At 37.7% G+C, this 21,449-nt stretch overlaps 1 protein-coding gene across 6 annotated transcripts in view; it reads left to right on the forward strand.

Annotated features, from left to right (window-relative positions):
* The window catches only part of LRRC28 (leucine rich repeat containing 28), a 54,622-nt gene extending 34,604 nt beyond the window's left edge, over positions 1–20,018 (forward strand). For 2 of the 6 annotated variants that reach the window (XM_054077747.1, XM_054077748.1), the window contains 4 exons: positions 5,412–5,514; positions 9,065–9,240; positions 11,761–11,920; positions 14,827–20,014. In XM_054077747.1, the coding sequence (XP_053933722.1) occupies positions 5,412–5,514; positions 9,065–9,240; positions 11,761–11,920; positions 14,827–14,899 (512 nt within the window). In that variant the 3' untranslated portion in view covers positions 14,900–20,014. Of the gene's footprint in view, positions 1–5,411; positions 5,515–9,064; positions 9,241–11,760; positions 11,921–12,480; positions 12,637–14,826 lie in introns of all 6 variants that reach the window. The other 4 variants (XR_008451877.1, XM_054077745.1, XM_009565072.2 and 1 more) reach the window with 4 other exon arrangements.
* Positions 20,019–21,449: the final 1,431 nt, after the last annotated feature.

Genomic DNA, 21,449 nt, shown 5'->3' on the forward strand with positions numbered 1-21,449 from the left:
AGATAATAATTTCTAGATTAATTACCTTGTATAGGCTTAACTTAATATTTTTACAGTACAAGCCATTTAGTCTTTAAAGAAGTTTAGGGTCCTTCTGATTTTCCTTGCACCTTAATTTATATTACTCAAACGTAAGGGCAAATAACGTCTCCAAAAATAGTGTTTTAGTTATGTCCCAATATATGTCATTATATATATGAGAAAATTAGTTTCAGGATGCATCGTCCAGATTCCACAGTACTAACTAAAACACACACTATATCTTCCCCTATTTTGGCAAATATTTCCAACTGTAATTCATGAAACAGGGAGGTTGAATCTTTTTAATTTTGCAAAAATAAGACGAGATGTGAGACATTAAAGGGTAAAAGTTTTCACTGCTTTGGCACTCGTGGCTTATCTGTGAGTGAGCTGTGACCTGGATGAGCCGCAGATCTGCTGAAGTGTTTTAAGTTCAAAAGGAGAAAATAAATCTCTAATATAATGACACACCTTCTTTTTTTCTTTATTTTTAGACTCAAATTCAAAACATTCAGAAGGAACTTTTAGAATAACGGGAAACATCAAAGCCTGTCGATTGACCTTGTTCAGTAGTTCTTAATAGTGACTCACTGGTGAACATTTGGAGATAATTTGCTATCTGTGGATATGAAACTGAATCATAAATCCTAGAGTTCAGAGGAAAAAGAGCACAGTATAAATGTAAATGTTTAATCCTTCCTCTGAAGAATCAGAAGGCTTCAGAGCGGTCAAGATGCGATGAAATATAGAAAAGAGAGTTAGTGCATTGAAAAGCAAAAAAATCTGTAACATGGCAAAAAAATATGTTTTTCTTTGTATACAGCCCTACATGGAATATTACTGAAGTTAAGGCATGATTGCAGCATTATTTCTGCTAGGTGCACGTGTTGGTTAATGTTTTGTGTGTTGTCTTACATCCAGTTTCACTTTACTTGTTAATGACCGAGTATGGATGTTAAATAATAGCGAGAGGTACTGTAGAAATAGCTACAAGTGATTTGAAACATGGATTATCAAACAGTTTTTTCAGTTGGAGAGCTGAGTAGTAAAGGAGGATTTTTATTCATCTCCTGACAGAATGAGCTTTTTTCTATTTTTTTTTCTTTATTAGACATGTGCCTGTTACAAGAAATATATTTGGAACATATTGCTTAATGCTTTTTAAAGTGTGATTTACTTTACTTTTTTCATATGGTGGTTGACATCTATTATGCCAAGGAATTGACTTTTCCTCAGCTAAGTATGTCCCTTGTAGCTGCCAGTAGAGCCTCTTGTTAAGTGTAATGGAAATCTGCCCTTTCCTGTTCCTGGATTGATAGGTGTAAGATTTATTCCAGCAGTAGCGCAGTACTTCAGCAGCACTGCTGGAGATTTTCGATGTAGTTTTTTGTCCTGTATGTTCTTTTAAGTTGGCAGGCACCTGCATTTTATGAAAGAAGTATAACACAATTAATATTACAAAATACAGTGAAAATACCTGTTGTCACACTCCGGAGAACTGGTACTTAAACAAGTGGGTGGGTAAGCAATAATCAATTAGCCATTTGTTCTGCAGAATACACTGAATTCTCAGGTATACCAGTATTTTAAAAACATATTATTTTCAGCTGTTGAATAGTCAAGTTTATATTCAAAGAAACAGGATTGCATGGATCTCAGCCTTTGGGCCTTCCTAATAAACATACTTCTAAAAAAACTCAAATTATGTGTGTAAGTTGAACCAGAAGCTGCGTCCTGGACAGCCCTACTATTGTCAGGATGGCTTCTGTGCTGCCCTAATAAATTGTCTCAGGAATTCTGTTTTTGAATGGCAGATGGAACTGCTGATCATTTTATATCAATCTACTCACAGTATAATTTATCCTTTGATAAAAATTTTACTTTAAAATTCTACTGTTAGCAAATGCTCCAATGCTGAAAACGAATTCCACTGCAAGCAGAAATGGGATTCTGATGACATTGCAAAAAAAGAGTGATTTATGTAATCAGGTACAAATATAATTAAAATAGGCCATAAATTCTCAAGTGTACTGGCAGTACAGGGGGTGTTATAACAGCAAGTCTTCAGTGTTATACCACTTTATTGAGGGTTTATGTGCACGTTTTGTTTAGAAAATGGGTCTAGTAATTATCAGTGCGCAGTAAACAAAGGTTTTATTCTACCTCAGTATATGCTGCTTTTGTGTCCTTGCCCTCACAGTATGGTTAAAAGAGCATCAGTGCAGACACACAAGAGCTTTTGTTCTATCTTCAGCCATGTGGAATGCATATGCCAGGGGCCTGAGGTTAAAAAAAAAAAAAAGGAAAGAGGGAGAAAGAGGAAAAAAAAATAGAAAAAAATAGAATTGGGGTTTGTTCAGGACTGATGGCATTTGGTCATTTCTGGGAGAAAGGTCTTTGATCTGGGAGCCTGGAAGGAGGAAAGTGGAAATGTTTTAGACACAGTACAGTGCTTGCAAAAGCCACATGAAAACCGTCTTTGTAGCTTTAGCCTATTCATAGATGGACAGCTTCCTTATTTTACAGAGTTCTTCAGAAGCGTGTTTCTTAGAGAAGTTTTAACAATATTTGTTGACTGATAGAAGACATAAAAATTAATGTGGGTGGTATACAAAGAGCTTTTTAAAATGATGATTTATTTAAATTTAAACTTTATGGACAGCGTTTGAAACTAGAAAAAAAATCTTTTGGGAACTAGAAGATGCTTGGTTATTTAATGCAAAGAAACTATATCAAAGGAACATTTATAGTTACAGGCTATTTGGCTTTGGGAATTGAATTTTTCCTACTGAGATATTTTGTCTAACATCCAAAATTTTGCTTTAATTACCTAGGAAATGCAGACAACTCAGAACTTAGGATCTAAACATAGCATAAGATAAAGACAGAGGGAAGAGATGAGATGGGTCTAACTCCCCCCTTGGTGCATATGAAAAGAACAGCTTTAGGGCTTTTTTTGCCTTGCCTGATTTTCAGCCCATTTGCATACATCTGTGTAGCAGTGAGCAAGATGAGCCTCTTCGAAAAAAATTTATTTCCATTCTCTACATTAATAAGTTACACAGTAGCACAGTCGAGCTACTCCAGCAACCTCTAGTTTTCTGCTCTTCTTAGTATAATTGGCTTCTGCAACATGAGGCGATATTCTCTACGTGTTAGTGCTGCCATGCGCGTGCTATCTGGTTTCCATTTTATTGGCTGATTCTTTTCCAGCCTTGCCGTGTTTTATGGTGTCACAGTGCCTCAGCATTGCAATATTTTTATTCATTGTAGGATAACGATGTTTTGCTTCATCTAAAAATAGCCCAAAACTTTACTAAACTATGTTCAGCCCTGCAATACTGAGCCAAAATAAATCATCTCTTGGAGGTGTTAGCTCTTAACAATGCTCATGCTCAGCAGCATTTCGCAGCAGTGCCCATCAGTCAGCAGAGATATTTGTGCTTGCTTCTTGGGGCACAACAGTTGGTGGATGCAGCAGATAATTCTGTGAACTGGAACGTCTCTGCGTAGGGTCAAAAAAACATATGATGGTTGAACATGTCCCCTGATGTCCAGGGACTGTGGTTAGAACAAAGCCCCGGTAGTGGTCCCCAAAAGCTCCATAGGCTGTGGGATAGGGGACTTTGTTTAAAAAAAAAAAGAAAAGAAACTCCATTTTTCTATGTTAACATTTTTATTTAAAAAATGCAGTCTACTCTTTTTCTGTTGGTATAATCACTTCTCCTTTATATCAAATGTTTGGTAGGGTGGCACCCTCCAAATCTCCTCCTCAGTGTGAGCTTTTAAGGTTTCTGCTGCTTAGAGCTGTGAGCGACGGGGTGAAGATGTTCAGTATGTTTTAAGAACCACTCAAAATACTGTTTGTTTTATTTGCCCTAAGTGGTGTCCAGAGCTGTTGTGTACAATAAAACTATTCAATAAGAAAGAAGGCATTGCATTACTTATTGTCATAGTAGGGAGTGATAAGAGATTGTTATTCTGAATACAATTTCTGAAAAGAAATACCATGGAAATTGTTTTAATTTTTATTCTGTTCTTGGCCACGATTACAAAAGGGACAGAAACTCTGCTAATTTCTCTGTTTTTCTTTATGCCAACCAAGCTAACAGTTGATAAGGATGGGAAGTCAGAATCAGTAAATATTAGTATCATCTTGCAATGTAGCTGATTCAGCGTGGTGCTTGTTTATCTTGCTTAGTTTCTATAGCTTACTCATAAAAGTTTAAGAAGTTAGGAGGCATACAGATATTTTTTAATGTTTTCATAATGCTGTTTGTCTGGGTTGCAGCTCTCCCCTCCCAGGCAGAGAGGCTTTCAAACATTGTTTGCTTGTTTTGTGCATTTATTAAATGCATGTGTCTTTTCCTAAGCCGGTATCTCAAACGACGTAGGAACTGCAAATGAAATGGGCTGCACAGATGATCCTACACTCCAGCTTTCTTGCCAGTTGAAAACTTTTAGACTGTTCTTTTTAGCTCACTGTTTGGTTTGTCTTTTTAAAAGCCTTGCATGATTTTCATTCCTTTTGATAGGAGACAGTTTACCTCTGACCAAATCTTGCTGATAAGCAAAATTCTTGTTTCCATGAATTCCTAGGAGCATAAATTTTCCCTTTTAATTTTGCCTCATTTTCCCACTTTCGTTTTCTCAACAAAATAAAATTATTCCATATCCCTCTGCTCATATCTGGAGCTACATTAATATGTTTATAGTCCATGAAGGAATTGCTTCAACATGCTGTACTTGCTTCTTTTGACTGACAGCCATGAATCTGTTAACAGAAATAATGTCAGCAGCACACCTACGGATGCATTGATTATTTACTTGCAGCCACAGCTTTTGTTGTATGATATTCTGCAGATTAATGCTTGTATATTTTCTTGTGTTCTGTAATTTATTGCATCACAGAGATTTGTTTCTTAACAATTACTGGCTGTATTTAGTTATGGCGAATGTAGTGAAACAAGGATTGGAAAAAAGAAAGGATGCACATTCTTGACGATTTCAGTGATGTGAGGCCAGTTAATGAAAGCAAGTTTGATGTTATGAACTGGAAGTATGCACTGTAAATTTGAGATCAATTGTCCCTTTGTGCCTTCAAACTGACTGGAGTTTGTCAATGTGAAAATTTATTTATAAGGGGATTTTCAGGGCTACTAGAAAGGGGGTTATTTTATTTTAATATTTTTAAGTGCCATTTTCTAATCAGCTTTTCAGCAAATGGATAATAAAATCATTGGCTGTAATTTTACTACCGAGAAGTACGAATTTATGCCTGCTTACATTGAGTCTGATTAGCTTGTTTATAATTAAAGAGAATTGCTTTGCTTATAACTGTCATGATGTCATTCCTTCTGGCCCTGACTTTTCTTGTTCTTTAAACCCAGATTTAGGTCGTTCTCGGGAGCTACAATATGTTTACGTGGATAACAATATTCACCTGAAAGGCCTGCCATCATATCTGTATAATAAAGTCATTGGTTGCAGTGGGTAGGTATGAATTAATTCAGATGTCTTCCATACCTGTTCCTTGTAAAAATTATCATCAGTATCTACCTGTATGATACAACTGATTTTTTTTGTGTGTTTGATTGGAGCCGATGTTACTTTAAAGGGATTACTGCAGCTCCCAGTCCTGTTTTATTTTTGTAATATATCTTTGGTGTTGATTGCTGACTTTCAATATTTTAATATTAAGCTATGATAGACAGTGCAGCTATTCTGAAGGAACTTGGAACGATAATGTAAAGCCTAAAGCTTAATCCTAGCTGCATTTGAAGTTTGACCAAATATGTAGGCTTTGCAGAATTTCTAGAACTACACAATGAATAGAATATTTTTTGATGTGTTGCAGCACCTATCTAGTTCATAAGTTCCCACAGTTTTGTAAGTTATGGACCATATCTTGGAATGTCACATGCAGCTACTTCACTCATTTTTGCATTCCAGTATCAGCTTCTTGTAGGTCTTGGTACCTACTGACTAAAATAAGTAACGTTTTCCAGTAATTATGGATTGACAGGTATATTTTTACATGCATATTTTAAAAATACCCTAGGCTGTCTCATGTTTGTGGTTAGGATGTGAGAAAAAAGTGGTCTGACTAGGACACTAGGTTAATTCTTTCTGCACTGACACAAGCATAATAAATTAGGATCAGCACCACTGATGAATGGAGCCTTACTGGGGTAAAACTGATCAGAAGAGGATTGTCCCCATTACCATCTAATTATAAATTTCTGGTGTGCTTGCTCTCAGCAAATCCTGAGTTAAATATAAATTGCTTCTCTATAGCCTGCACTCCACTGCAATATGCGAGATGCTGAGTCTTGGCATTTTAAGGTTTTTCTAATATTCCTACATCAACTGGTTGATATTTAAATACTTGCAGTTGGTTTATAATTCTGCTGAACTGTGTGTGGTCTTAAGCTTCTACTAGTTTTGTTTTTCAGGAAAAATAGTTTCTAGCCTTTGGTATTTCAGAGCTTATTGTAAATTGTAAGACAGATGTTAAATTGACTCTAAAGGTAACAGAACTGTACTGATAGTGACCAAAACCACTTGTGACAATGCAGGAAATGGTCCAGCAAGTTTGGTCCAACTGGCTTGCCTGTTTCAGGTGATTTTGGACAACCATGTCTGAGTGGTTTTTTTGGTGTTTGAATTTAATAGGTCCTTATTTTATACTCAGTCAAAATAATTTCATCTTCGTGCTGACCTCTTGTGATGATCTTACCAGTTATTGATGCTGTCATTACATGTGCATTGCTGGTGAAGGTAGCTGCTTGTGTCTCTGGAGAGTATAAATCTAGAAGAGATAAAAGACTTGCAAGTGTTGCAAGCAAATTAATTTTTATAAGGCTTCTGTGGAATAAAAAGGAAATGATAATTTTTTTCCTTAATAATACAGACTAAAAAACAATTGATTTTAGTAAACAAAGTAGTATTTGTGGACCAAGTGGATATTTGTCTTTATGTTGTGAAACCATCTTGAAATGTGATAGAGTATTCTTAAGGCACATTTTCAATATATTATTAAGAAACCAAAGGTTTTATTTGATAATATGCTGAGTGATATTAAAATCATGTAACAATGGTCATGTGAAGAATTTCTGTGTTCTTTCCAAGAAGGCATTAGTAACAACCAACACAAGGTTTTCATGGGTCATGCGAGAGTGGAAGATCCCAGCTTTAGTGCTATGTCTGGCCATCCACTGGAGAATACAGTCTGACATGCTCTTACTAACTTAAAGCTAGGTTCCTGAAAATAGAACATAAATTGCATTGTCTAAGTAATGAATCTGTCTGGGAATCCTGCAGTCAGACCGACTGAAAAAGTCTTTTATGTAAGAGGTGATGATCTCAGTACTTAAAATAAATTTTGATCTTATTTTTTGCAGATTGGATTTCATAGTCTCCAGCTAGGTATCTGTCAGGCTTGTTGAGGGCAGCCAATAGGTGGTCAGTTATTTCTTTCCCCAGTTATTTATTCACCAGGGTTCTTGTGCAGCTCTGTTTTTTCCAGCTAGTTAGACCATCCTCTGTTCTACTTTTTAGCCTCCATGGATTTGGTGTAGAGTTCTTTTAATTCTTTGTTCTTGCACGCAGTATTACTTACAGGTTGCGATTCATTCCATAATCCATCCTGATTTAAGGGTCTGTATCTATTAGATTCTGGACGGTCTATTTTGCTTGTTTACTTTGGTTTTCAATGTTGTGGTCTGGCATTAATAGCCTCACTCTTTACGTGAAGTGGACCAAATGGCCCAGCTCTGAACTGCAGGAACTGTAGTGAGTTTATAGGTGTGTCTTCTAGCTAGGCTGGTAAGGAGTTAATAGTGTTGAAAATACAACATTATAGATTTATTTGTTGTGATAGCTACTCATTAGATATGGGTTTCTGGGGAATGGATTGTTGGAATATTGGATCTCTGAATTCCCAATGACATTTTAACCCCACTAATGGTTTGTGGGAAGGTATTAAATATTTAACAAGAGGCTCATTGACTTGCTGTTTAATGCTGCTCTTTTTTGCTTGTTTCTCTGGGCTGTTTTTCCTTTAATCAGAATTAGAGATTCTTTGTTATCAGAGAAATACTATGAGTTTTCCTTCACATCTGATCAGGTCGAATGTAGTTACCTCAGTTTTAGGTCCTATATCTGGGAAGGCTGACAGATTTGTGTTTCTGTTCCATTTGTTAGGACTGGCCCTAACAAGTTGCTCTTGGCTTCAAATTTAAGTTGTCATAAACAATTCCAATTCCCATGTTGACTTCCCCAACCTCTTAGTATAATTTTCCTATGCGTGTCTCTTTGGTATGATAGCTTGCAACAGGGATCATGTAAAGAGGTATTATTTTTACTACAAGCTATATTTCTCTCCTTGGATCCCAGTAACCTTCCTTTTTCTTATGTGATTCAGGAAGGATGACACTAGTAGAATTAATGGGATATTTTCTCACTGCAGCTTAGGCTGCTATTTTCCCTTCACCCACCTCCTACACCCTCCAAGGGAACTCTGTGGATGGGGAAGGGTACAGTACAGAATCATCGAGTGGCACTTACATGTTATTTTTTGGTGGTTGTAGTTTGCCTCACGTATGATCATTGATAAATCCATTACTGTTCTCAAGTAGCTGGTCCAAGACACAGGAAGCTAACTTTTAGGTATGAAACTGCTGCACTATGTAAAATACCTAATAATAATGGCATTCAGAAACTAAAAGAGATTATTGTGTTGGCAAAGTAAGGGACATGCAGTGCACTTGGTTCAGCTCCTTGGGATTGTCTTCTCATTTCTTTGGTTTTGAATGTTATTTGATAAAACCTCCAGATGTCCCATGGCTAGCACATTGCAGAAGGTGGGGGATCTATAGAAAATGGGTCGACGAGTATTGTACTCGGCAAGAAATCCTTGAAATGTGCTGCATTAAACAAGATCAGGCATGCTTTGGGTTGGCCATCTGGGTTTCCCCATAAAGTTACTTTTACTCTTATTATTATTTTTCTAATAACTTTCTAAATGTCTTGTGTCCTCTAGTTGTGGTTCTCCAATTCAAGTTTCAGAAGTGAAACTGCTCTCTTTCTCATCGGGCCAGTTAACAGTGTTCCTGCCTGCAGAGGTGAAATCTATAGGGACAGAAACAGATCATGTGCTGCCTTTGCAAGAATTGGCCATGAGGACCCTCTATAACACCTACTGCAGGTTTTTAAAAGGTATGACATTTCTGCATTCTTCAGATTACAGAAAGAGTGAAAGTGGTTTTCTGGAGAAGGATTAATTTATTTAATGAAATTACATTTGAAATGCTCTATTAGAACAAATATGTCCAATATCAAAAAAACAGATATCCAAAGACTATTTCTAAGGTCGAGTGATGCTTACAAATGGTTTCTTTCTTGAGGACTGTATAAAGATGGAAGCTTTTTGCAGGAGAAACTCTTTAATGGAAATTGGAGACGAGAAGTACAGTTCCTGAGGCAAGATGAGATGCATCAGCCAACAATGCAGCTTCTTGCCAGGCAGCACACTCCTAAACTGGCAGACTTGTTATACTTAAGGCCCTTGGCCATTTCAGTACAACGTGACAGCTGAGCTGTTTTAGTTCTGCCCCAATTCAGAGTCTTTGCTCTAAAGTGGCCCTTGGCTCATCTGGTTATGCATCATGCAGTCACATGAGTTAGCAATATCTGATGATAACCTGCAGATTCAGATTTGTCAGATTTAGATCTATTGTGCATCTCCTCAATTCAGAGCATCTTGGGAATTTGTCAGCTTTAGAGATGAAAGCAGAAGGCAGAAGGGTAGAGACTTACAATGGGAAGATTAGAGGTCATGGTAAGGGTCACTTGTACCATGGCCACTGGAGGAGATTGTAACTGCTGAATTATTACTTTGCCAGGAAAAGCATACAAGGAGCTCTGCAGCAAATAGACTAAAGGGAAGAAGCTTCAGGTTGAGGGGTGGGGTATAAGCCTGTGCCTATAGGAACAGCACTGCTTTGTGGAGAATGTATTTACTGACAGAGAGAACATATTCATTGACCAGTTTGCAGTTGTGTGGGTTTTATATTTCTGCATGTGAAGGGGAGAGGGGATTTTTTGAGTTGATTTAGTATCAGGATGTCAGCTGCACCAAACTCACACAGTAACGGATGTTGTTTCATTTTGATTTGCAAAATTGTAGTCTTTGAAAAGGCATTTGAGAACATCAGCTAAAAGATCTTTTAAATCATCAGTAACTACTTTTCTCACCCAGTAGTGACTTGCACAGTAATTTCTGCAATATGACTTTGTGAATATGGATGCTGAGGAAATTTGGTTTGGGAACAGCATGATAGCATTGCAAAATCAGTTTAAGACGTGGTTTGTAGCTGGTTTATACAGGGCTGTGAGGATTATATCTAGTTGCAACCAAAGTGCAGAACCTAAAAGAGATGGTGAAGCTTTTTTTTATTATCTTGCCTACTACTAGCTTGCTACACTGCACCGTGTAGCCTTTATATACACTTGTGTACGCTTAAGCACGCGCACACACACACATATATATTCTTATTCTGAGTGACCTTATTAAAGACTACCTGCTTTACCACTAGTGACACCCACATTTCAGTGAGGCAGGAGTAATGCATGGTTTAGGCAGGTCTAAGATAATGGTTTGTTGGGGAAGCAGATGGCACATAGATTAAAGTAACAGATTTAATCTATCACCGATTGCCTAAATTTGCAGTTTCAAGGGTGCTGTTAAGTACTTAACTACTGCTAGGTAAGTATGACAGAAGCCACTGGGCTACTTTTCCTCAGTCTTCACTTGGGTACAGAATGTGACCTTTTCTTTCTGACACAGATGTACTAGTAATCATGTTTGTTCTACATTGTGTATGGGGTTAAACCTTACTGTGTTTGAAAGCTGAAACTAGCGCGATATCACAAAACTGATTTATCAGAAACTGCATCTTGTCTTGATTACTCAGCACCTAAACTCATTCACCTGTCTTGGCTGCCTCTCACTTTCATGATAGAGATTAGCATGTTGGTTTTAATTTATGAAACACCACGTGGCTTGGGCCAAGCCTGAGAAAATCATTGCTCTTTCCCATGAAACAACCTCGGATTCCCTTTTGGTGAAAATGATGGCATCTTTTAAGCTGGGGAGGGCACACTTAAGAGATTTCGATTGTATTGATCTTTTTAGAGTGGTCTCTTTGATTGGAACTTTGGGAATTATGGTGGATTGGACCATATTTCAAGAAATCTTAAATATTTCAGATCTCTTTTAGCTGATGCTGGAGTTCAAGGATTTTAGCTATCCTACTGGATTGGTTGATGAAATATCTTAGTATACTACTACTGATGTCGTTTTGAGAATTTTGTATTGTTATTAATTACTAAATAGCTGTGTAGATCATCTTTGGGTCTAAAAATGCTTTATGATCTGTTACTTTGTTTTATTATTTGCCTGAGCTATAATTTTTTCACCTGAGTATTTGGGCCCAGTTAATCTTATGCTCACAGATACTGAACTCGTACATTTACCTTTTTTAACTTATACCTGGAAAGCACCTTGTGTTTTGCCCTAATTGTGGTAGTCTGTATTACCTTGCTGTTCTTTCCATAATGTCTTAGGAACGTGAGACAGCTGATTTTCTGAATTGTTCATGGATTATATTTGTTGAGTTTGACTTTATCCTGCAATTGTTTTGTTACAAGCCTTTTATTGTTTCTTTTCTTCTGCAGATTTGAACTTTCTGACTCCAATCTCACTACCCAAAAGCCTCTTGGAATTGCTGCACTGTCCCTTGGGACACTGCCACCGCTGCAGCCAGCCCATGTTTACCATTGTCTACCCAAAGCTCTTTCCCTTAAGGGAAACTCCAATGGCAGGATTGCATCAAGGGTAATTATGCAGGAAATTACACTGGGGTTTCATTTAGGAAGAAAAACACCTTATGGAACAAAGGATATACTTAAGGATTTCTTTTTACTTAGCAGCCTTTCAGATCTAAAGCCCCTGTCCTATGATTGTGTATAAAAGTTGACAAATCTTTTGTTTACCAGACAACCACTACACTGCTGTTAGACTTTAACAAGGGCTGTCACGCTTCCCTGTTTCAGACCACTGTAAAATAGTGAAGGGGTTTGATATGACGGGATTGACTTGTTTGCGGCAGTGCAGCACATGCACGGCACTTCTGTGCCTCAGGAAGGAAGTACTGCCTAACACCAACACTTCCCCTGATCATCTCAATTTCACCACCAAATAAAAATGCTGTAGGATTAACGGCAGAAAAAAAGCTCTAAAGCTAGAGCTTAATTAAAATATTCTGTGGGAAAGTGATCTTGTTTTTCTTTTCACGCTAATTAACTTGAGAGGTGCTGAGGAAATATTCTTGCATTGTAACATGCATTTTGTAGCAATGCATCTTTTTAAAAATATGTCTGTTTTTATGGTTATAGCAGTCGAGTGCGTCTGCAGGATTCACAGGTCAAGTAAACGAGCCTACACAGACTTCCTGATTTGCTGGATAGTACAGTTATAGAAGGGACTCAAAACTGGGATATGGTTCAGGGAATATTGCCCACATGTAGATAAAGATTAAAAATACCTCTAAGGTGAGCACTGATCGTTTTGTAGTGATTCTTTTTCTAACCCCTATTAGTCTGAGCTGATACTGTAGCCTGCCATGAACCGTAATATCAACAAATCCGCTTTCTGCAATGGGAAATCGTCATAAGAGAGATTACAACTGGTTCTGCCCGGACAAAACTATAGTACTGTTTGAGACCTAATAAAGAAGGTTTAAAGAAAAGTCACTTGGAGTTAAGCAAACAGGAGCTCAGGTTCTTTTTAGACTTTCTGTCAAGCCATTAGTTATAAAGCATCTGCTTAAATGTGGGAAGCAGAAAAGTAAGTTGTTTTATAAAACAACGTTTCTGAAGTTACTTGTTGGTATATATAATGCATAAGAATGCCACTTGGTTCTTGTCCTGCTGACATCCCTTGATTTGATAGTTATCTTCTGTAAAAATAAGAAAGTGCTTTTCAGTGGGAAAATCTTAAAGAAAAAACAAGACATTAACTGATGATTCACATTGATGGTACCTATTTTCCACAGCTGTATTACAGCTTATTTTCCTGTGAGTTCGTGGCATCAGAGGTATCTGATTTGCAAGCAATTCCAATTTATGAAATGAAAACAACTTAGGTATGCCAGATCTGGACAGCAGCCAAATGGCTGCATGAATGCTATTTTGGAAAAACCATCTTTCTTAGAAAGATCTGATTGTAGAGATTGCATACTTGAACTTGTCATTCTGTTACAGTCCAGTCGTATGTTGCAATTCAATGGATTTCATATTGAGTAAAATAAATTGCTTCCACATTACAGTCGTTATGTTCAGGGTGGCATCAGATCTTATGCTATAAAGAATTGCTTGCAAGTATTGAGCTCCGTTAGAACAGTGTGAAGTTTAAAAGGAGTGATGGAAAACTACTTGCTGGTCACTAAATCCTTATATTATTTGAAATAATCCAACAATGGGAGAATTTGGACTAGAGCCGCCTACTTTCTAATTAATTGCTAAGCATTGCTCATTGTAAAACTTAGTTATGAGATGATAGACATGTAAGTAGACACCTTTAGCAATTATTGATGTTATGACTCAACAAAAACATATTCTAAGGCTATTTTGCAAGAACACTATATATTAACATTCTAAAATACATTTGCTGAAATTTTTACTTGTTTAAAAGATGGTTATCACACCCTCCCTTAGGCAACAATGTACTGTGTTCTGCAAAATGCCGTAATGAATACAGGCTTAAGTAGCCGACGTTTGATGCAAATCCACAGAAAATGAGATCTAAACAGGATAGCCCGTCATCCTTATCTCTGTAACTTGTGCACTTGGCGTAGTAAGAGTATGTGGAATTGTAGAGGTGTGATAGCTGATTTAGGAAGATCCAAAGGACAGAGTTTCTGTTGTAAAGAGCTTATAGTGACCATGGAAATACACAGGGCAGGAATCCTGAACATTTCAACAGCACTAATTCACACATGCCAAATCCATGCCAGTAATTTCTGCCTGTATTGCATTCTATATCCTCTTATAGGAAAGGATGGTTAAGTGTTGAACGGGATTTCTGTATCTGAAAAAGCACAGATGGCATGAGCGCTGGGTTAAGTGTGATTTCTGGGTTAGTAAAAAACAGGTCTTAACATTTTTAAAGCAGATATCTAGGTCCCTGCCAGGATCGGGGCAGGAGAAGGGTCACAGTGAGCCCAGTCAGGCCAGTGTCATGCTTTCACGTTGCTACCCCTGCTGTAATACCTGGCAGAATGCGAGAACGCTGCCTGTCAATTGTCCTTTCTGCAGATAGTGGCCCGGTTTGTTCACTCAGCGGAATCAAAGGACACTGTGCTTCAGGTATTTCATGCCTACATGCAGTAATTTAAGAAACAGAGGAGCAAAGCTGAAGCAGAGAATTACCCAGCTATTTTCCTGTTTGCTGTTAAACCTGCTGGCTGTAACACTCAGCCACACCCTCCGCAGAAAGAAAAACCACATGCTTCTGCTTTAAACCCAATACGTAAGAAACCAGGAAGGTTTTTGAAAACCCCTGCAGTGTTTCCCTGCCTTTCTATCAGCCACTCACATAGAGCAAATGAACCATCTTTTTCTGAAGTGTCAGGATTGGCTAATCCTCTCTGTTATCAGCATATTGTCTGCTGTGGAACCAGGCCAGGAGCTTTAATCTTTACTGACAACTGTTCCCCCCTCCCCTCTTTTTTTCTTTTCTAGGAGGACAACTGTTAGTTTTGTGGCATACTGCTGCTCCACCCAGTGTCTGCAGACTTTTGACCTACTGAGTTGATAAACATTTAAAGCTACTCAGGAGTGCTGCCAGTTTAAAGCTGCATTAGACCTTGTATCCCATTGGTACTTGGAGTACTGTGTGTGTGCGCGTGTGCCAAAGCAGCAGAAGTGCCCCGTCGGGAACACTAAGAGGCACTTAAATCCTGCCCTATCGAATTTGGATGAACTGCAGAAACTTTACAGAAGTGTAAATACCAAGCTTTTAAAAATATTAACTTCTCTCTCCTCCAAGACAGCATACAAACCAAACAAATTCACAAGCTCTGACGTCAAGATTTCCAGTAGTTTTCAAATGTGCCTGTCGTCAGGTTGACCCATTGCATTATTTGAGGCAGTTTTCATTCCTCTGAAGGGGGAAAAGAAAAAGGTCCAGTTATGACAAGTCAGTTTTCACTTATTCAGCCCCTCATCCTCGTCATCCCTATACCTGGATTCAGATTCATAGATTTAAGTCTACAGAAACCCTCAATCCCAGTGACTTTCCCATAGAATTTAGCTTTATTTTCTCTCACAATACTTTCCCCAGCAGAGTTATCCCAGTTATATACCAAGCCTTTCACAGTCAACTGTGCTATTTAAATCCACATATTAAAAGCAGATCTTTCTTTCTGGTATCATTAGGAGCTTCAGTGATTTAACTGGAGTAACTAGGATATGTCTGGAGACTAAAGATCCTGTTTTGGTAAGGAAGGCTGGTACTGATGTCTACACTGAAATTGTCTTGCTCCAGCTTGTTTGAGGGTGTCTTTTCTTTATTTTCATTAGTTGAGGTTTTGATTGCTAAAAACGCTTTCCTTTTTCGTTCTTCGAGTTCTTCAGGAGGAAGACAATTTAAGTACAATTTTCACATGAAGAAAATAGTAAGATGATTGTCAATATTTATCTATATTATATTTATACCATTGCAGACTATAGATCTGCAAAGAATTGATCTTTGTCTTTTTCTAGACTCAGCATTTGGCTGATGTGTGGAAGTGTGTCAGTGGAGTGTGTTAACCTTGGAGAAGGCTGGAATTCTGGTATGGGGAGGGATGTATATGTCCATGCATAGGTGTATTTGCGCACATAGATATCTTCAAAAAAGGGCTGTAATTTCTCTTTTTTTGGTACATTAATGGTAAATTTAGCACAAATCTCCACTCATGATCGTATTTGTGGGAATCGTTTTTTGATGGATCTTGTTCATTTTAAATAAAGGACTGAGGATGGAAAGAAGGCCCAAAATGTCTGCATGACTTAAAATTCTCTTTACACTGAAGTGGTTTATACAAAATTAGTCCCTCTTGATTTGTTTTGGAAAATATATATATATGTAGTTTAATACAACGTGTTCTTTTTTTATTTTCTATTTCTTAGGTGTAAACTATGTGTTGATTTAGCACAGTGTGCTACTCTGTGGTAGTTAGTTACAAGCTGAAATAGATACGAATGAAACTGTTATAAAAATGGCAAGATAAAGACACTTATTTGGTAGTATATTAGCATATGTTGTGGTGAGGTGTGCATACTTTGAAGGGAGGAGGCATTGAAATGTTTTCCTTTTGCCAAAGAAGCATTTGTTCCCGCTGCAGGATTCCTGGCATCTCTTCAATAAATAGAGTATCTTAAGAGCTTAAGAGTACCAAAAAGGCAGTTTTTGAGGGTAGAATTTTTAGGTTGTGCTTGTTACTTGTAAAAGCTTTGCTGATTTTATTGGGTTGGTTTTAGAGAGTTGAATTAGCATTAAGAAATGTTGAACTTAATCCTTCAGGAATGCAAGTATCATCTACTGTTTAAGAATTGTGAAACTTTCTGAAACAAACCCCATTTATTAAATCTGCTTTGCAGTAGGTGAAAGAGCCACATCCAGGCAGACGTAGTATAGGTTTTCTGACTCATTTCACTGATTTGTTTCAATGTTGGTGTCCTCAGCAGCCCTTCCCCCTGCAGGGGGGTTTACTGCTGAAGCAGCAAAGTGAATATTTTCCTTTCCTTTAGTACCACCACTCAGCTGAAGATGTAAATTGCCTGTGTACAGCTATGCCTGTATCAGAAATGTGCAAGTTAATACAGAATCAGTTTGTTTTGTTGGATGGTAAGAGAAACATGGTAGCCTAACAAATACTAATTTTTGATACGATACTTGGATCAGGAATTTTCAGTATTATTTTTACTGTGGTTTCTTCTGTCTTTGAAGGAGATGTTTCATTCAAAGTTTATTTGTCCCCTCTTTGTAGCAACTTAGAGGCTTGAAAACGCAGTTTACTTCCGAGTTCAGGCTGTGAACAGTATTTTGGAGTTAAATCTTTTTTTTTAAATGGCCTTAGCATTGGTTTTATTAAGAGTCAGAGTGGAGCTTAATTTTATTGTTTTTTTAAATTATTTAATTTTTATTTTCTTTCTTCTTCCCATATCTATTTATTTTTGTTGAGTTCATATCAGTCACTTTATTCTTTCTACAAGTGCAGTTAAGAAGACATTCTAGTCTGTTCTATAAGCAGGATGAATCTTTAACATTTTAATGGATGATATTTCGAGAGTGGAATGTTCAATGAATAAATGACTTCAACACAATTGAAGCTAAAATGTTATACCCTATTTTTTATAACAAAAGGAAGAGGAAAACCAATGTATAGACTGAAAATGCAGCTTAAATTACTGTTTCTCTAGGGTTTTTTAAATTTTTTTATATGGACAGTGTTTGTATTCATTTGTAACTTTGGGTGATATTGTTTTAGATTAAAATAATTCCATTCTCACTTGTCCAAATTTTTCTCAAGTTGTTCTGCTGTAAGATATTTCATAACTAGCTGACATGAGAGCCAACTATGCGAGCGGCAGAGGGGAAAGGGAGCTTGTTGCTTATTGAACTGTGCATCACTTGTTTTTCAATATGAGTTGTCACAATACTTAGACTTCTCTTTAATGTGTTTATTTCTAGGTAATTTTGGTTGCTTGCTCTTGTTTGTTGGGTTAGTTCACATGGAGATAAATTTTTCCTTGTACTGCAAAAAATCTATCTCCAGCAGTTGAAAACAATGACCCGTTTTAAAGGCTTTTTGTCATAAAAGTATATCTTAACTCTTTGCTTAGGCTGGGAGCAGGAGAGGTTTCCATTTTTTTTTCCTAGGCATGATAGAGAGAAAGTTGCAGGAGAGAAATGAAAGGAATTAAGTGTTTAACCCATCAATATTGCTGTAAAATTTTTCTGAGTGAAGATGAACTCCTAATGTGATGAGGGAGCACAGGCATAATTTTTGTTTTATGTTGTGATAGCAGGCACCATGTTATTAAAATTGGGACCCTACTGCTTATAGAAAGAGCTTTTTGTTCTGCCATAAAGGAAACCGAGGAATCTGTCTTTGTTTAAAAATACTTCTTGAGCGGTTTTACTGTGGACACTGTTACTTCTGGAGCACTTTTCTTGGAACCTTCCTGTTACTTTCGCGGAGGATCAGAAACACAAATGTCCTTTCCTGTGCAAAGAACAAGCTCCAATATCAAGAAGTGCGTATTTTTCTGTTTTGGGCTGTTAAATCTCTTGGGCTCCTACTGAAATTTATTACAAACCTTCTATTTACTTCATTGTGGTGAGGTTAAGATCTTAAATTGAGCAGAGCAGTTTATTGCCAAGTTGGCTTCAATTTTTCTATATCAAATTCTGCTGAATCCCTTTTTCTGGCATGAAGGGAGGACGAGACTGTTGTAACACCGGTGTGGTGACAGCGTGTCAGGTTTTACTGGCATCACAGCCACGCTGAAGACTGGAGAGTGACAAACCTTTCACTAGAGAGGATGGCTTTTTTTTTTTTGCAGGCCAGTGTGGCCCCATCTGTACCACTGATAATAGAAGAACTTTTGCCTTGATGTCAGTGGAGGATCAAGTTGTAATTGATGAGAGAGAAGAATGTGTTTTACTATCTTTGTATTTCTTGCAAAAACTGGGACAGTGACACTGGAGTCCGTGCCTGCTGCTCGGCAGCCTCACTCTGCAGCTGAATTTATGTAATTCCAAGACATAACTCTCTTTACTTCTTGCCTCCCTTTTAATGCTATTCACGTTGTTGCAAAATGTTAGAGTTAACTTGTGATGGGAGAGGCTGAGTAAATTGAATCCAGAGTTTTTATTACTTTTGGTATTACAGACCTATTTTGTAAGAGACCAAAGGTCTGGTAGAAAGAAATGGCAAGGTTCATGTGAAGTCTTCATTGCTTTTGCTTTTATGTGCCCTTCTTTGGATTACAACTTGAACTTGGATTGCAACTGAGTTTGTTCTGTGTCTGTTGAAAGCATATGTGTATTGCTTTCTTTGCTCTGTATTAACCAAATGTCAAACAGTTGAAGGTGAGCTTGCTAGATGTTTTATTTAAAGTTAGTGGTGCAATTTATTGTATGTGCTTGTTAATAAACTATATTTTTTGATAGAACTACAGTCCATTAAGATTAACTAAATTCTTGCTCCCAAGGCCATCAAACTATGTTAGGATGTAGCATTTAATTTATATTTTGGTTCATTTGCATGGTAATTGGCTAATAAGTCTCTTTTCCCAAGGCTGAAGAGGTGGGGTGAAGATACTTCTTCAGACACTACCAAGCCCAAAACACCACTTCAGTTCACTTAATCCTTTTGTCTCAGACAAGGTAGTTCAGCAAGATCTTGCATAAAAGGAACAAAACCCATACAGAAACATTATTTTAGACCTTTTATGGATTGATCAAAAGAAAAATAACTTTCATTAGGCTGTATTAAGTGCCACCCTATAGTCCATAGATGTGGCTGTGGTTCATGTATTATTTACTAAGCAGCATTCAGCAGTTTTTCACCCCTTGTCTAAAAGATGTCTTAGGAACAGCGTTTCCAAAAATAAGTAGAAATTAAGCATCTGTTTTTCCAGTTATTTCATTCCTTGCTGTGCAGCATTTTGCTTCAGTCAAAGCTGCTACTCTGTATTGTTCTGATGAGTTCTTGGAGTTCGATGCTGTCTGTACGTGTATTGGGTGAGTACGAGCATGTCCATTCTCAAATGAGACCTGTGTTGGTCAAGGTGGCTCTGAACTTCGGTTATAATGGATGCCTTGAGGGGCTTAGATACCATTCAGACTTCCCTGATGCTTGTTTGCTACTAAGTTGACTATGATTCACTTTTTTGTTGTCTTACAAATGACAACATAAATTCTCCTGCCTTTGCAGGTGGGTAACCACTGTTTGTGAGGCAGCAAAGGGGGTTTGTGAGGGGGGTGCCAGTCTGCTAAGTGAGATGGGGTGCAGGGAGCAACCCTTAACCTATAACTTTTACCAGCCCTGCTGTGTCCCTTATGAATTAGAAAGAAACAAATAGGGGAGCTTAACATCCTTTTCCTTTGCAATTAAAAGTACTTGGCATAAATGCAAGCTAAGTGGAAACTTCAGTGGCTGAATAATGCTATTGTGTGCAGGAAATGAGAGGAGCTGAGATCTCACTTGGAAAGGCACTGGGTGTTTTGTCATTTCTAAGCCAAGATTTAAGGCTCTTCTATGTGGTGACATTTGGGGAACTTGAGAGCTGAACTGAACTACTGCATCTGCATCCCCCAACTCGAGTGATCAATGCATATTACAGTAAAGCCCTCTCTGTTCTGCATTGAGAACCCCTACCAGTATTCGCTATGGCTGGCTCGGGAGCCTGAGAGTGCCCATTTCTAACCCTCAGATTTCTGTCTGCCACTTCAGCAAGAAAGAGAGCAGGAGCTGACCACATGCTTCCCTTATCTTTTGACATTTTAAATAATAAAACCCTCATAGAGTGATTTTTAGCACCCATTATGCCCTTCAGACTTCTCCCCCTCCCACGCAAAAGACCTTGACACATCTGTGAGAGATCTTGAGTTTCAAGAATGAAAGCAGTTCTGTTGTTGGAGGTGCTGAAGTGATTTGACTTTCTGATGATGCCTTCCAAGTGGCAATCAAGGGCTAATTTCTCAAGTACCCTGATGCTCTTTTGTATGTTCATGAGGAATGTAAATATTGACTGGCTCTTTCTGTCAAAGAAAGCTGTCGGTTATGGATGGCTGCTCTGCTGCTAAATGTGACCACAGCCAGGGTAGGAGGACCAGTGCCTTGAAGGTGTTCTGCTGTCATTCGCTGTGAACCTCATGAAGTTACAAGGTTTACGTTTTTTTCTTCAGATCAATTGAGAAAGCTTTCTTGTAATGAAAAATGCAATACTGAGTTTGTTTATTGATTGGTACTATGTACTCTAAGTGCACTTTTATAACAGGGAATCAAGCTATTCTTGTAGGAAAGCAAAAACCACATTGTTAAATTCTGGTTTGGTGCAGGTAAGATCCACTGGAAGGCTAACATTTTGTTTAAGAATGAGAAACAGCTAGGGCACAGAATCCGTGATAAAATGGAGATATGGTCTGAAGATGCTGACAATATTGCCTAGGTCTTATGAATAAATGTTTTAAAAGATAACCAATGTTCCTTCTAGGGGGCAAGTATCAACTAATGGTGGTATCAAATATGCCCCATTCCACTTTTGTTGATCCACTTTCTGGCTCCAGTAATTTCACGCTTGTATCTATT

Source organism: Cuculus canorus, chromosome 12 (assembly GCF_017976375.1).
Source record: "Cuculus canorus isolate bCucCan1 chromosome 12, bCucCan1.pri, whole genome shotgun sequence".
In the NCBI taxonomy this organism is placed as follows: domain Eukaryota; kingdom Metazoa; phylum Chordata; class Aves; order Cuculiformes; family Cuculidae; genus Cuculus; species Cuculus canorus.